Consider the following 15277-nt stretch of genomic DNA (forward strand, 5'->3'; position numbering starts at 1 on the left):
ATCTTTGGATCGTGTGTGATGGGGGGAGGGGGCGGTTCAGGGGGTGTCTCCAGAGACCACAGGCCTTCCACTGGGAAAATACAAGCCCCCATCTCCTACCTGTTGAACCCCCAGTTCATGTCCTTACTCATGGCTCTGCAGGTGTTCTTATTAGGTCACAAATGCTATTTCATACTGTCCTTGCATGTAAAGGAGAAAGCCAGGCAGCACTGACCCCATGCCCAAGGGGACATACTGGGTCACTCCCTCTGTGTGATCTGTCAATGAGCCTCTAAATGTTAAACTTATTTCCTTTCCTCTAGAATTTACTTTTTCTCTTAATGTTTGGGGGTAGTCTATTCCCCCCCTCTTTAATTAGACACCAATGCTTTTTTCAGAGACTATTTAAAAATTCAAAAATAAGATTCAAAATAAAAATAAGATTCAAAGGGTGCCTGGGTGGCTCAGTGGGTTAAAGCCTCTGCTGTCAGCTCAGGTCATGGTCCCAGGGTCCTGGGATGGAGCCCTGCATTGGGCTCTCTGCTCAGGGGGAGCCTGCTTCCTCCTCTCTCGCTGCCTGCCTCTCTGCCTACTTGTGATCTCTCTCTGTCAAATAAATAAAATCTTTCAAAAAAAAAAGATTCAAAAATAAGATTTAAATATTCAAAAATAAGATGCTCACCCAAAAAAGTAAAAGTTTCTCTCAATAAAGTTAAGAATATGGTTTCCTGAAAAACACTTGTGAAGTAGAAATTTAAAAAGATGGCAGAAAGTGATGGAAGTTCATAATAAAACTTTACCCCATTCTAAAAAAGTCCTCTTGCTGTCAGTACATGTGATATATTGGTGAATAAACCTGGGCAGGATTTCTTCATTTTATAGGTTTCACATTAAAGGTTTCATTTTTAAAGGATTGAGATCAACCTTGTTCAATGAAAAATTACCACCAAATATGATCTAGAAGCAACATTTAAAACTGGTAGGTTTCTTACAGGACCTCAGACCTATGTGTTTTATCCAAATAATTAGGTATAATACTTTTTAAGGAAACCATATGTGTGACATTCATGAATCTCAGTCACTTTGTGGACTTGATTTAATGTATGAATGTTTATCTTCCTTTATGGGGGCAATTTTCACCACGATAACAGGAGAAACTGGAGGAGGGCAGAGTAGCAGAAGGCACAGCCTTTGATCTGGGGCCAACATGGTCAGAATGCCGGTTCAATCATTAACCAATTGCAATCTTGGGTAGGTAATACCCTCTCTGAGACCCAGACAGGTCATAAAATAAAACATTAAATCTTCTCCACACAGCTACAATGAAAATTAAATTGGATACTAAAGCCCCCGACTCATAAAAGGAATCCCACAAATGTTAATCCCCTACAGCCATTGTCCACTCTAGATATGCAATCTGCTAGAATTCTTCTGGGTCCCAAAGTGCTAGCAAATAAAATAATGTGTGCTCTTAACCTACAGCTGGCACCTCTAAGATCATTTTTTGCAAATGGGATTCTGGCTTGATCATCAAAGTATACGGTATTGACACACTGACCAAATTTCAAAGGGTTAGGGAATTTGTGAAATTGACCATTGTGTTCCATCTCTTATCTCCCCCAAAGAGATGGTATTCAATGAAGGAGCTTTAAGCAGCTCTGTGGGTGCCTATCGCCCCCTGGAATCATATCTTTGAGACAGGCACAGGTGACAAAGTGATGCTGATGTGAATGGATCAGTCTTTCAAGGCATTTGATGATTTCATAGTCGGGAAGTGCAAGACTGGACACGTTCAAGCCCAGCATCTGGGAAACCACCTCCCTGAAGTCCACCAGCTGTAATATCAAACATACAGGAGAAGGGTGAGAACACAATGTATCAACTACTGCTGGTCCAAATGCAACCAAACAAACAAACCCACTGAAAGCTCAGGTGTGCATGAGGTAGGCAAATTACTTAACTATCTTTAACCTCAGTTCTCTCATTTATAAAATAAGAAGGTGTCATCTATTTTTTTTTCATCTATTAAATTACCTCTAAAATGCTTTCATCCCCAACTTTTGGAGATTTCATAACCTCTTTTCTGATAAGCCAATTAGTGTGGCACTGGCTACCAAGTCAAGAATCTCAGTTAGGCAACCATGAACAGGACCCTGACCTAAGACTCCGTGTTCTCACTTCCTGGTGGAAATAACCATACACCTCCTTCCCAGGGCTATTCTGAAATTTGGATCCAATGAAACAATGACTGTGTATGTGTTCTATACAATAAGAAGTGCTTTACAAAAGTGTAGTTGTGTCCATGGGTGGTAAATCCTTATCCACTGGAATTTTAACTGGGCATGGAATCTTTTTTTTTTTTAAGATTTTATTTATTTATTTGAGAGAGAGTGTATGAGAGCTGGGTGGAGGGCAAAGAGAGAGGGAAAGAGAGTCTCAAGCAGACCCCATGCTGATCATGGAGGCCAATGTGGAACTTGATCTCATGACGCTGAGATCATGACTTGAGCCAAAACCAAGAGTTGGGGGCTTACCTGACTGAGCCACCCAGGTGCCCTGGGCAAGAAACCTCTTAAACTAAAGGAAGAACAACAGGCAAGAAAGTATGAGCCGAGGCCTGTGTGGTTCAGTGGGTTAAAGCCTCCGCCTTCAGCTCAGGTCATGATCCCAGGGTGCTGGGATAGAGCCCCGCATCGGGCTCTCTGCTCAGTAGGGAGCCTGCTTCCCCCTCCCTCTCTGCCTACTTGTGATCTCTGTCAGGTAAATAAATAAAATCTTTAAAAAAAAAAAGAAAGAAAGAAAAGATGAGCTGATAAAAAAAAAAAGGACTACTAAATAATGACCAGATCACATCACATATCAGCCTCCTTCACAACCCATAACATTAGACTTTCTGGGACTACCCTTCATCCATCACAAAAGGAAAAATGGACAGGTGGGGAAGTTGGAGACAATGGATGAAAATGTGCCTCATATTCCATAAATTCTCGTACACTGTGTACACTGTGATTCTGTGCTAGAGCAGAAGCAGATTAAGTCAGGGCTATCTGGTCAACCCCTTGATGCAGTACCTTCCATTTTGGAAAGATGTGATCCAACAGACATTGCCTCCAGGAAAAGTGCCTTCCAAACATTCTCACCATGTCTTCATTCACTTCCCAACCTCCTTCCCATGCCAAGTCCAATCTAGGGGAACATAACACTCTCTCCAGCCTAGAATTCCTGATGAAGAAGTTCCCCCTCAAAATTGTCTCCCCTTTCACATATGGCTGAAGCTCTTCATTCCTGAGAGGTTTCTCTCTGAGAACACACACTTTATAGTTTGGCCTTCCTCAACGTTGCCTGACACATGAGCCAAAGCAGAGGCAGCCAAAGAGAGGAAAAGAAAATATATCCTAGGATCAGAGTCCACTCTCTGCCCTTTTGAGCTTCAGAAAGAGAGGGAGATAAAAGCCAAAAGCAATGGGGGTCAGGCTGCCCGGGACAGTTTCTTTATGCCTGACCTCCTGATGTGCTCAGCAGATAAAACTCTCCTTCTTGCAACCAGTCAGCAAGTGAGTACTGTTTATGGCTTACATCTGGGTGAGACTGGCCATCGAGTCTGGGTGCCACTGTTTGAGAGCTGGGACTGTTTCCTGCCACTGATCTGTGATGGAGATAAGCTCTCCCTCCTGAGGCTGAAGCCTGGGCTGATGCAAACTTCAGAGGCAATCAGAGAATATAATCAAAACCTCTCCACAACCAGAAACTGGCTTTCCACAACCTTTCCACTGCTTTGATGAGAATGTCTTTCTCTTTCCTACAATTCGTGCCATGAAACTGTGGATTATTTTTCTTAGCAGAGTAAATCATAATGGTTATTTTGATGCCAGGAAGATGCTAGAGGGCAAGCAGATACATTGAAACGATAAAGAAAACTTTGTAGATTGTTTTTGAAGAAATGTAAAAATAATTATCAAGCTTTTGAATTGTCCGTTTTCCTAAACAAGGTTTCACCCCAGATTTCTACCCACCTGCTTTTCTCTCATTTCTGCTTCTTCCAGAGACTTCTTGAGCATCTTCGTTTCGCTGGCCACCACTTCCATCATGCTCCTGGCCCTCTCCTTATCCTCCTGAGCCTCGTGCTCTGTGGTATCCAGTTCCGACTTGACAGACATTAGCTTTTTCTCAGCTTTCTCCTTCATCTTCTCAAGTTTGTCTCTGGACTTACTTAGGTCTTCAATAATTTTGGTCTGTTCCAAAGCTTTAATCTACAAAGTTAAGGGAATGCTAATAATTTCTACTGTATTTGTTTTTGGACAATTGTATCAACAAGATAAAACTAGAAGTCAATAAAATTCACTTAATAACTTTTTTCTAAATAAAGAATGGAATCCATCCCAGTTATACAGACTTTGCTGAGCATACATGCTGGACAAACATGTCTTAAGGCAGTTACAGCTTATAAACATGTCAGAGGACCATTATTTAGAAAATCAATAAGACAAAAGGTAGATAGCATGATTCTGGGGTGAAATATTCAAATAAAGTCTGCTGGTACTTACTCACAGATTCTAATATACTCCATAGGCAAAGCAACTTGCACTTTGGGCCTTATGAAAGGGTCATCCCCAGCATAGAAACACTAGGATAAGTAAAATATCTCCTCTGCTAGTTGTCTATGACAAGGAAGCCCACCTAAAATCCCCTCAGTGAGTCTTCATTACTACTGTAAGGAAAATCTAGAACAGCAATATTTCAGAACTAATGCCTTCAGACTTGACCAATGAATATAGGAGGCATGAGACGGCCACAGCATCCCACTGCAAACAAGAGGGAAGGTGTGAGGGTGCCTCTCTCTTGGAAGCTGTCCCAGGAGCTTAAAGCCAACACAAAGAGCATTCTGGAGCATGAGGCACATTTTCTTTATTAGCTTAGTATTTAAAATTTTGCTAGATCTGCTTACAAAAAAGAATTTGACCAAAATGTTGAAATTCTGATCAATACCATAACATGGGTGAATTTTGGACATTACAACAGATAAAATAAGCCAGACACAAAGAAACAGATATTGTATAATTCTATTTCTATGAGGTACCTGGATAGGCTAATTCATAGAGAGAAAATGTGGAACAGAATTCCATCGCCAGGGGAGGAATGGGGAGTTATTTAGTGGGCACTGGGTTTCGGTTTGGGAGGATGAAAAGTTCTGGAAATGGATGGTGGTGACGGTCGCACAACACTGTGAATGTATTTAATGCCACTGAATTGAGCAGGTAAAAATGGTTCAAATGGTAACTTTTATGTTATGGATATTTTACCACATTTTTTTAAAAAAAGAATTGGAGGTAGTTTTACATATCCGACACAAAATTTTTAACAGCGACCATTACAAATAAGTATGAACGAGCTACCATTCAGCATCCACGGGGATGGCTGCAGTCAAAAAGAGAGACAGCAGCAAGTGTTGGCGAGGGTGTGGAGAAATTGGAACCCTCACACACTGCTGGTGGGAAGGCACAGTGGTGCAGCTGTGGGAAACAGTTTTTCCAGTTTTCAAAATATTAAACACAGAGTTAACTCATGAGCCAGCAATTCCACTTCTAGGTTTATATATTCGAGAGAATTAAAAACTTCTGTCACATAAAACCTGTCCACAAATGTTCACAGCAGCTCTATTGATAATCGCCAAAAAGTAACAACAACCCAAATATCCATCAACCGGTGAGTAGACAAATAAAATGTTGTACATCCAGGCAAAGGAATGTTATTCACCAATAAGAAGGAATGAAGCACAGATACATGCTATGGATGAACCTCGAAAACCTTTTGCTAAAGGGGAGAAGCCAGTCAGGAGAGACCCCTTAGCGTACTATTCCATTCATACGAAAGATCCAGAAAAGGCCAGGGACCGGTGGGAGGGGGCACTGCGGGATAACAGCCAATGGGTTGTTTTCAGGGTTGATGAAAATGTTCTGAAATTAGATAACGGAAATTTGCTTTCATCTACTATAACACACACGACTTCTTAAGAAATTTAGTTTCTGTTCCGGCAGAGAGGAGGCTGATGGCAGCCATGCCTGGACAAGTTCAAAGCTTTGAACTGCCTCCATGCAGGAGAAAGGAAATCCTCGGGAAACTGACAGCTGTTGTGGGACTTGCAATGGGAAAGGCATAAAAACCACCACTGCCGCTTGAGAAATCCACAGGCGATACCAGGCCAACCACGGTGGAGGGAAGGAATTCAGAGTCAGTTTTTGAGCCAATGAAATGGCACTAGAAGACCAAGTTTCTACCACCCACTAAGTGCAGGTCTGCAGAGGCTGACCTTGGAGATCATGCACAGATACCAAGTTATGAAAACCCACATGATCAATACAATGTGCATCCTACCCATAAACCTTTATGAACATATATGTATATTTATTTATAAATTAGATCAGCCGGGGCACCTGGGTGACACAATGTGTTAAGCCTCTGCCTTCCGTTCAAGTCATGATCTCAGGGTCCTAGGATGGAGCCCCATCCGGCTCTCTGGTCAGCAGCGTGCTTGCTTCCCCCTCTTGCTCTGCCTGCCTACTTGTGATCTATCTCTCTATCTATCTCTCTCTGTCAAATAAATAAATACATCTTTTTTAAAAATAAATAAATAGGGGCGCCTGGGTGGCTCAGTGGGTTAAAGCCTCTGCCTTCGGCTCAGGTCATGATCCCAGGGTCATGGGATCGAGCCCCGCATCGGGCTCTCTGCTCAGCGGGTAGCCTGCTTCCTCATCTCTCTCTTCCTGCTTCTCTGCCTACTTGTGATCTCTGTCTGTCAAATAAATAAATAAAATCTTTAAAATAAATAAATAAATAAATAAATAAATAAATTAGATCAGCTACTGCTCTAAATAATGTAGTCAGTCGACTATCAAATATGTTACAAATTGGGGGACATTGCATGACTGAAATCTTTATCAATTTCAAAACAAAGTTATCTCCTTTTAAAACAAAGAGATTCCCCTCATGTGCAAACCATCACACGCTACAGAAAGACTATGCGGCCAAGTGGAAATTTGCTGGGATTGGAATACTGAATTCAAAAGCTTGTATTAAAGGATATGTTCAGCCTTTCTACTCAGATTAGAAAAACATTTACAGTGGGCTATCTACCAAAAGTGACGGAACACAGCTTGGAGAGTTAGAAGTCCATAAATCAGGTCCTAATGAGGAGCACTCATAGCCAAAAATTTCCAAAAAATATGAGACTTTATCACAATCCTAAAGGCTGCCTCAAATCTCGTCATCTGGGAGCAAAGGCAAGTCATGGAGCTCTGAGCCAAGCCACCAGAACAGAACTAAAAGCCAGGGGATGACAGAGACCTCGCGCTCCTAAATCAAACCCAACAACCAAGATTCTGGGAAGTGGGGTGTGGCTAAGCTGGTTTCTTAATCCTCCGAAAGGAGCTTCCCAGATCCAGCCACAGTTCAACAAGAGCCCGTGTCCCTAATGGTCTTCCAGTGGGGCAGAACTGGTCATTGACAAGGCATATGTGCCACCCAGACCCCAGCAGAGATGGAGAAGGCTCCAAGGAGGCTTTACGTCCAGGGAACACTCTGCCTAGTCAGCCTCCTGGAGCGAAAAATGTCAAAATCCATGAACAATTCTCTCTCATATTAAACAGGCCCAAGGCTCGGAAAGAGATGGTGATGGAATTTAAAATCTGATGGGTTGAATCCCCCAGAGGATCTAAATTCTCTAGCTGGAGGGCTTTCAAGAAGCTGCATTGAAAATGCAATGCTGTGGGAGCTCAACACACAGGTGCCCTGAAAACTGGGAACCGCAAACAGGGAGAGCATCCCCGCGGCCCAAAGACACGCTGCGCCCTTACTAAAGAGAACCACAAGGATTTCAGCAGAGGGAAATTGAAGCAGAAAACAGAAGATGTTCGACTCGGCAGTCTGAGCACACATCCACTGCCACCACTCTACAGCCCGAGAAGTCCTTCCTTGTAGGTTCTGTTCGCTGCACACATTCAAAGTAGGAAGAGTTCAAACTCAATTCCAATCTACCATTGGAGAGCCACTGAGCCCAAGATGGTAGGTTACAAGAAATATATATAAAGAAAGGGTGCACTGACTGGGTTGGAGAAAGTTCTAGAGTAGAGAAGGAGCCTGAGGAGCTGCTGTCCTGCATGGGAGATGATCAAAAGAGTTAGCCAGAGGAAGAGACCTTTGCTGCTGGCTAAAGGATATTATTCCCCTTTGGTGTTTCCATGAGAGGTTAAATGAAGGTAACAATGGTTTTTCAGGTTTTGGTTGTCTGACTACTGATTTGGGGGCACAGTTCCCTACTAAAATTGGGCCACATGGTACAGATGAAAAGCCGATACCTCTCCACCCAATATCTATTCTTTCTTTTGTTCTTACTGCCCACAATAGACCCATTTCTCAAGCTGACTTAATCTAAGGGAGGCCTAGGGACTAAGTTCTGGCCAACAGAGATACAAAGCATTGCATTGTTCCTGGAAAGTGGCCTATAGGGTGTCCTCCTGGCTTTCCTCCTCGCCAGTGGCTGGAATGAGGCCAGAGCCCCAGCAGCTAGCTTGTGTTAGGAAGCAGCATTGAAGATGAAAGCTCTTGCCAGAACAGTGCGGCAGAAAGAACAAGCCAGGGCCGCCGATACCACAGAGCCATTCTGCTAAGCATGGCAGGCCTTCTTTTCCATGAGAAAGGGCTCTTCTGTCTAAGCCACTGTTATTACAGGGGTGTTCCAATATATTTCACTGAAGCTAATCATAACTGACACAGGTTAAGAAGCAACTGGTGTTACAGGAGTTACACAAAGCTTCTTCTGGGTCCCCTGGGGTTCTGCAACATGATTTCAGTGCCTGCACTTCCATTTGCACAAAAACCCATGTTTGTGCCAATTAGTAGTACTACTTTAATTATTCTAAGAGCAATGGTGGACTTACTACATAATAATGTGTTCCCGCCGAGGGAAGGCCAAACTATGTCACTGTGCATATACAAACAGCACATCTGCAGCTTTCAGTTAAAACACGGGCTAGACTAAATGCTCTGTCCTAGACCACAGGCATGTGAGACTTCAGAAGAATCCAGGCCACAAGCAATGGATACTACATATTCTAATTAATGGTGATTGTAGTGAAATAATATAATCCAGCACATTGAATTAATATCACTAATGTTTTCAATTCAACTTTTACACTCCACTTTGCTTTCTAATTGGTCTAATTTTACAATGGTAAAAATGTAGCAAGATTGGGGCACCTGTGTGGCTCAGTCAGTTGGGCTGGCTCTGGGTTTTGGCTTGGGTCATCATCTCAGGATTGTGAGATTGTGCCCACCCCCACCCCGCCGCCGTCAGGCTCCATGCTCAGCAAGGAAGCTGCCTGAGATTCTCTCCCCTACTCCTCCCCCCAACTCATGTCCTTTCTCTCTCTCTCTCTCTCTCTCAAGTAAATAAAATCTTACAAATGGTGAAAAAAATCTGTTAACCACTTTTTTAAAATGTAGCAAGATTAAGAAATTTTTATACAGTGTTAAGTTTATATATATTGTATACATGAAAGCAATATTATAATAAAATTATTTTGACTCAACACAGGGAGGGAAATCTGTAAAAGAATATTTTTCTTTCCAGAAGAGATTTTCTACAATAATCATGTTTGCCTGCCAACTTAAAATTTAATAGTTTTCTGGAAAGGTCTACATATTCCTGGTTGAGAATTCACAGGGAAATGTACTGCATAAGTCGTAAAAAGCAAGACTGGGATAAACCAGGAGTCAAGGTCTTCAAGCATGGTTTTGCAACAGACAGAGAAATGCGCTCAAAAACTCCACACAAATCCTGCTAACAGCCTTGCTCATAATAGCCAAAAAGTGAAAACGATCATAATGTCCATTACATTTTGAATGCATACACGGTGAGTGGTGGGTCCCAATGGTGGAATATTATTCGGCATACAAAGGAATTGTAATGGTTAATATTATGCGTCACCTGGGCTGGCCCACAGCCAGATATTTGGTGCAACACTGGGAGGACCCTGGGAGGGTGTCCTGAGGAGAGACTAATATTGTAATGAGTGGGCTTTCAGTAAAGTAGATTTCCGTTCCATAGCGTGTGGGCTTCATGCAGTCCACTGAAACCCTGCACAGAACAAAAGTGACTCTCCCTGAGCTAAGAGGGAATTCTACCAGAATCCAACCTTTACACTTGACCTGCAACACCAGCTCTTCCTGCCAGCCTATCCTGCAGATTTTGAACTTGCCAAATTCCATAATCACATGAGCCAATTCTTTAAAATCAGTCAGTCTCCCTGTAGCTCTCCCTCTGTCCCTCCCTCTGTGATGTTACACACACACACACACACACACACAAACATAGATCTTGCTCCTCTGGAATACTTGGATAAAATAAATATATTTCATATATATATCATATGTACTTCATGTATATATATATATTTCATACATATATATGAGAGATAGAGGATATAAATCAAGAGAAAGTCAGAGAAATACTATTAGTTCATACATATCCTATTCGTTCTGTGTGTATATAACAGAGAGAAAGGGAGGGAGACAGACATACCCTATTAGCTCTGCTTCTCCGGAGAGCTCTAATTTAGGAATGAAATGCTAACACGTGCACAAGATGGATGAATGCTGGGAACAGACTAAGGGAAAGAAGCCAGAGGCAAAAGGCCACATATTGTATGATTCCATTTATATGAAGTGCTCAGAAGAGGCAAATCCATAGAGACTGGATATAATTTAGTGGTTTCCAGAGGCTGGGTCAGGGGGAAATAGGGAGTGAATGCGGTAGGTATGGGATTTGCATGGGAGGCCGGGTGGGGGATGCGACAAACGATCTAGAATTAGGAAGCAGAGATGCCTGAACAACCCCATCAGTGTATTAAAAGCATCGAACTGTGGGGGCACCTGGGGGGCTCAGTCGGTTAAGCAGCTACCTTCAGTTCAGATCATGATCTCAAAGTCCTGGGATCGAGCCCCGCATCAGGGTCCCAGCTCAGCAGGGAGCCTGCTTCTCCCTCTCCCTCTTCCCCTGCTCCTGTTCTCTCTCTCTAATAAATGAATAAACTCTTAAAAAAAAAAAAAGAAGAAGAAGAAGAAGCCAGTGAAATGTATACTTTAAAAAGGTGAATTTGGGGACATCTGGGTGGCTTAGTCAGTTAAGCATCTGCCTTCAGCTCAGGTCATGACCCCAGGGTCCTGGGATCAAGCCCCACGTCAGACTCCCTGCTTGGTGGGGAGCCTGCCTCTCCCTCTGCCTGCTGTTCCCCCTGCTTGTGCTCTTTCTCTCTCTCTCTCTTTCTCTAATGCTCTCTCTCTCTCTCTCTCTCTCTCAAACAAATAAAATCTTTTAAATAAATAAATAAATGGCATGTGAATTACATCTCAATTTTTTAAGGCATAAAAATGTAGTTCAAATTATTATTTTCTATATCATCCTTCCATAAGCGGTGAAATTCTTTTTTAATTTTATTTATTTATTAAATTAATTCTTAATTCAATAAGTGTAGTGGGTTGAACTGTGTCTCTCCCCACCAAAAAATAAATATATGTCCACCCAGAACCTCAGAATGGGACCTTATTTGGAATAAGGGCCTCTGCTGATATCATTAAGGTAAGGATCTCACCATGAGATCATCCTGCAATAGGGTTGCCCCTAAATCCAGAGGTGGGTGTGACTTATGAGCCTTCCAGAAAAGGAGACAGAGCAGGAGGGACACACAAGAGGACAGTCACCTAAGGGTGGCAGCAGAGAGGAGTTCCGTAGTTACAAGCAGCAAGCAGGAGCCAGATGATAGAGTGATGGGCCCGCAGCTTCCCCTGAGGGAATCAAGCTTCCCAACACCTTGCTGTCAGGCTCCTGCCCTCCAGAATTATGAGAGAAAAAATTCCTGTCACATCAAGCCACCCAATTTGTGATCATTGCTTATAACAGCCATCGAATAGGACATGAAGGCCATCTTTGCTACCATTCAGAGATGTTACCTTGTGAATAATAAAGTCAGTACAGGGACAAGCACAGGCAACATACAAAGATAAAGAGTTAATATCCTTGATCTCTCTTGGACACGAATGTGTCTCAAACAATAAAAAATAAAAAGTCACTTGTAGCTAAAATCTCTGACAAACTCATGAAGTTAGCATTCACGGTGTTAGTAAGACAGAGAGATCTCTGTTCTCTTATGGAAGGCAGCCTGTGGTGGTGAACGGCCTGACTCATTCCTGAGTCCGTCAAATCCCCCCTCTCCTACATCTTTCCTATAATCTTAGCTGGTAAAAAAAGAAGTGGATCTTAGTCACCTGGGTGGCTCAGTGGGTTAAAGCCTCTGCCTTCGGCTCAGGTCACGACCTCAGGGTCCTGGAATCAAGCCCCAAGTCGTCGGGCTCTCCTGCTCAGTGGGGAGCCAGCTTCTCCCTCTCTCTCTGCCTGCCTCTCTGCCTACTTGATCTCTGTCAAATAAATAAATAAAATCTTTTTTTTAAGAAGTGGATCTCTTTACGCAAAATAAAGCAAATTAACACACAAGCCAACTTTATTTACTTTCCTGACTCTTCCACTTTTCATCTAAATATTCCAGAAGAGCAGACCACCAACTTTTGTTTCCACTTCTCCTTCATCCCTCGGCATGTTGGAACTTTACCTATTCCCAATGCCATCACCCAGGACCGCTACAGTCTACACCACACGTGCTTGAGTCTGAGCTGTCCCAATGCCAATGGCAGGAGACAGCCATTCCCCTCTACCTTCTCACTGTACTTGATGCTATTGGCGACAGCCTCACTCTAGAGACCCCCTGTTCTCCCCCCCTTGTCTCTCTCTGTTTCCTTTTAGTCTCTTCCCTGATGGTTTCCCTCTCGTGTCTGAAAGTCTTCAATGGCTCCCCAGGGCCCAGAGGACAAGTCCAAGCATCTCAGGAGACACCCAACACCCTGGGTGATCCGGCCCCTGTCTGCTGCCCTGCTTCTTTTTCCCCCACCCCGCCTCTGGACATCAGCATGGTGCCAGCAACAAACGACCGAGCTTCTGCTCGCCTGCTGAATGCATCTGGTTATGGCTGGTATCACTCCCTTCTCCAGTCTACTTGTCGATACTTCAGTTACTCCCATCATACATCCACAATTTTTCCCATATCCACGTATCACCTATGGTCATCATTTCTTTCCTTAAGCCAACCATCTTTTGAACTTACCCAATTTATTTCTATAAAAAGGAATTTTGTAGGATTCCAGTAGAATTTGCCACGACTGGAAGATAACAATAAAACAGAAACTGTACAATGACCAAGAGGAGCATCGAGTCATGTATAGTTGGTCACTATCTCATATGCCCGAAACCAATATAACTATATCTTAATTATACTGGAATTCAAAATTTTTAAAGAAAGAAAAAACCCACTGTACAATGAAAACAAAATAGTATTTCTAGATACTATTCCTTGTACCCAGCGCTGAGCTTAAGGCTTCTTCTTTATTTAAAATGTAGACTAGCAGGGTGCCTGGGTGGCTCAGTGGGTTGAGTGTCTACCTTCAGCCCAGGTCATGATCCCAGAGTCCCAGGATCGAGCCCCACATTGGGCTCCTGCTCGCCAGGGAGTCTGCTTCTCCTTCTCCCTCTCCCCCACTCATACTCGCTCTCTCTTTCTCTCTCAAATAAATAGATAAAATCTTTAAAATAAATAAATAAAATGGAGACTAGTAAATGTTCTAGGAGCATAAAGACATAATAACCTCTTATTAAGATTTTCTCCTTGATAAAGTGTTGGAAGAAAATGGAATTGGAAGGAAGGAAGGAATTGGAAGAAAAACGAAAGGGCACCCATGTTTTACCTCACGACGGAACTTTGTATAGTGACCTGAAGTGACCTGAAGCACCTAGAAGCATTTTATATGCCCCCAGAGCTGTGTGCCCCACACTTAAAAGCGTCGCTTTACCCCAATGACCCCAGAAGAAGAAAGTGTTAAGCCTGACACTATCACCAGAACCACGCATTGCACAGTCCCGTCGCCCAAAGAGCAAAGCTTCATTGCAAGCGTCAGGCTTGCTTGTGAAAGGCTACGTGGAGAGACCACTGGCAGATTAGTTATCATAATCCAGGCGGAACAGAAGGCAGATGTGAGGCAGCTGTCCTTGCGGCCAAACGCGAACACACTTCTCAGATGCCAGGCCCAGTCCGCACCAGCTGTTGACCCCCTTCTGCTACAGAAAGCGTGCGCTTCTTTCTGCGCAGCACCATTTGTAGGTTATAGGGTCACCTTGGCAGGGTCCCAGCGCCGCTCTCATACACCCAGCCTGGAAAACTCCCTCCTCAGAAGCCACACCCCCAAGGGGCCCCCAGACCGCCCTTCACCAGGAACTTCCAAAGCCACTCTTCCTCCACTCTCCCCCAGCAGCTGCCGGGCCCTGTGCCCGGGCATCGCCCACGGGGGATCCCTTCTTCCACCGGCACCTCACCGGCTGCTGCACCGTGAGCTGCTATGCCTCGTGCAGGCCAAGCTTCCTCAGGCTCCTGACGTGTGTGGTAATCCTAAAGCCTCGTCCAGCCCCCCAGGACAAACTGCCCACCCCTCCAGGAGTGACAGAATTAGCTGCAAAGGTGGGGCACCTGGGTGGCTCAATGGATTAAGCCGCTGCCTTTGGCTCAGGTCATGGTCTCGGGGTCCTGGGATCGAGCCCCGCATCAGGCTCTCTGCTCGGCGTGGAGCCTGCTTCCCCTCTTTCTCTCTCTCTGCCTAACTGTCTGCCTACTTGTGATTTCTCTCTCTCTCTGTCAAATAAGTTAAAAAATAAAAATCTAAAAAAAAAAAACAAAAGAAAGAATTAGCTACAATGGCAACTAACATTTGTACCGGGCTTTATTCTATTTTAGCTTTATGGTAACTGGCCACATGCAGAGAGCTAGCTAGAACCTTCCAGTAAATGTCACAGAGTCCAGACAGCCCTTTGTCCCGGCTCAGCCCACATCTCTCAGAGATGGAATCTCAGTTCTTAGAAACTGGCAAAAGCAACGCAGACCTCGAGCACGGGGGGAAGCAAGGGCCTCTGTGATGATATGGGGACGGGCAGGGTGGAAAGAGCCCAGTGGGATCCAGCTAGGGAGAAGGGATGCTCCAAGGCCCAAGCCGCGCAGATTTCACAACGAGGTTAGCAGTAAAATAAACAGCAAGATGAAGTCAAACTTGACTTTTTAAATTAAGCTTCTTAATTTTTCCTGAGCACAGAAGAGCGCACTAGAGGAGAAGGGTAGTGGCAGGCTGGAGGGAGCTGGGGGAGAGAAGCCAG

The 15277-nt window shown here is 43.9% G+C and overlaps 1 protein-coding gene across 2 annotated transcripts in view; it reads right to left on the reverse strand.

The window, feature by feature from the left end:
* Positions 1–755: 755 nt before the first annotated feature.
* CCDC170 (coiled-coil domain containing 170) overlaps positions 756–15277 on the reverse strand; it is a 93496-nt gene continuing 78974 nt past the window's right edge. For both annotated transcript variants that reach the window (XM_045080176.1, XM_045080177.1), the window contains exons 11-12: positions 3993–4229; positions 756–1814 (exon numbers count right to left, since the gene is read on the reverse strand). In XM_045080176.1, coding sequence (XP_044936111.1) covers positions 1614–1814; positions 3993–4229 — 438 coding nt within the window. In that variant the 3' untranslated portion in view covers positions 756–1613. The remainder of the gene's footprint in view (positions 1815–3992; positions 4230–15277) is intronic.

The sequence above is a fragment of the Mustela putorius genome, unplaced genomic scaffold, assembly GCF_011764305.1.
Source record: "Mustela putorius furo isolate JIRA1106 unplaced genomic scaffold, ASM1176430v1.1 tig00000450_pilon_pilon_pilon, whole genome shotgun sequence".
Classification (NCBI taxonomy): domain Eukaryota; kingdom Metazoa; phylum Chordata; class Mammalia; order Carnivora; family Mustelidae; genus Mustela; species Mustela putorius.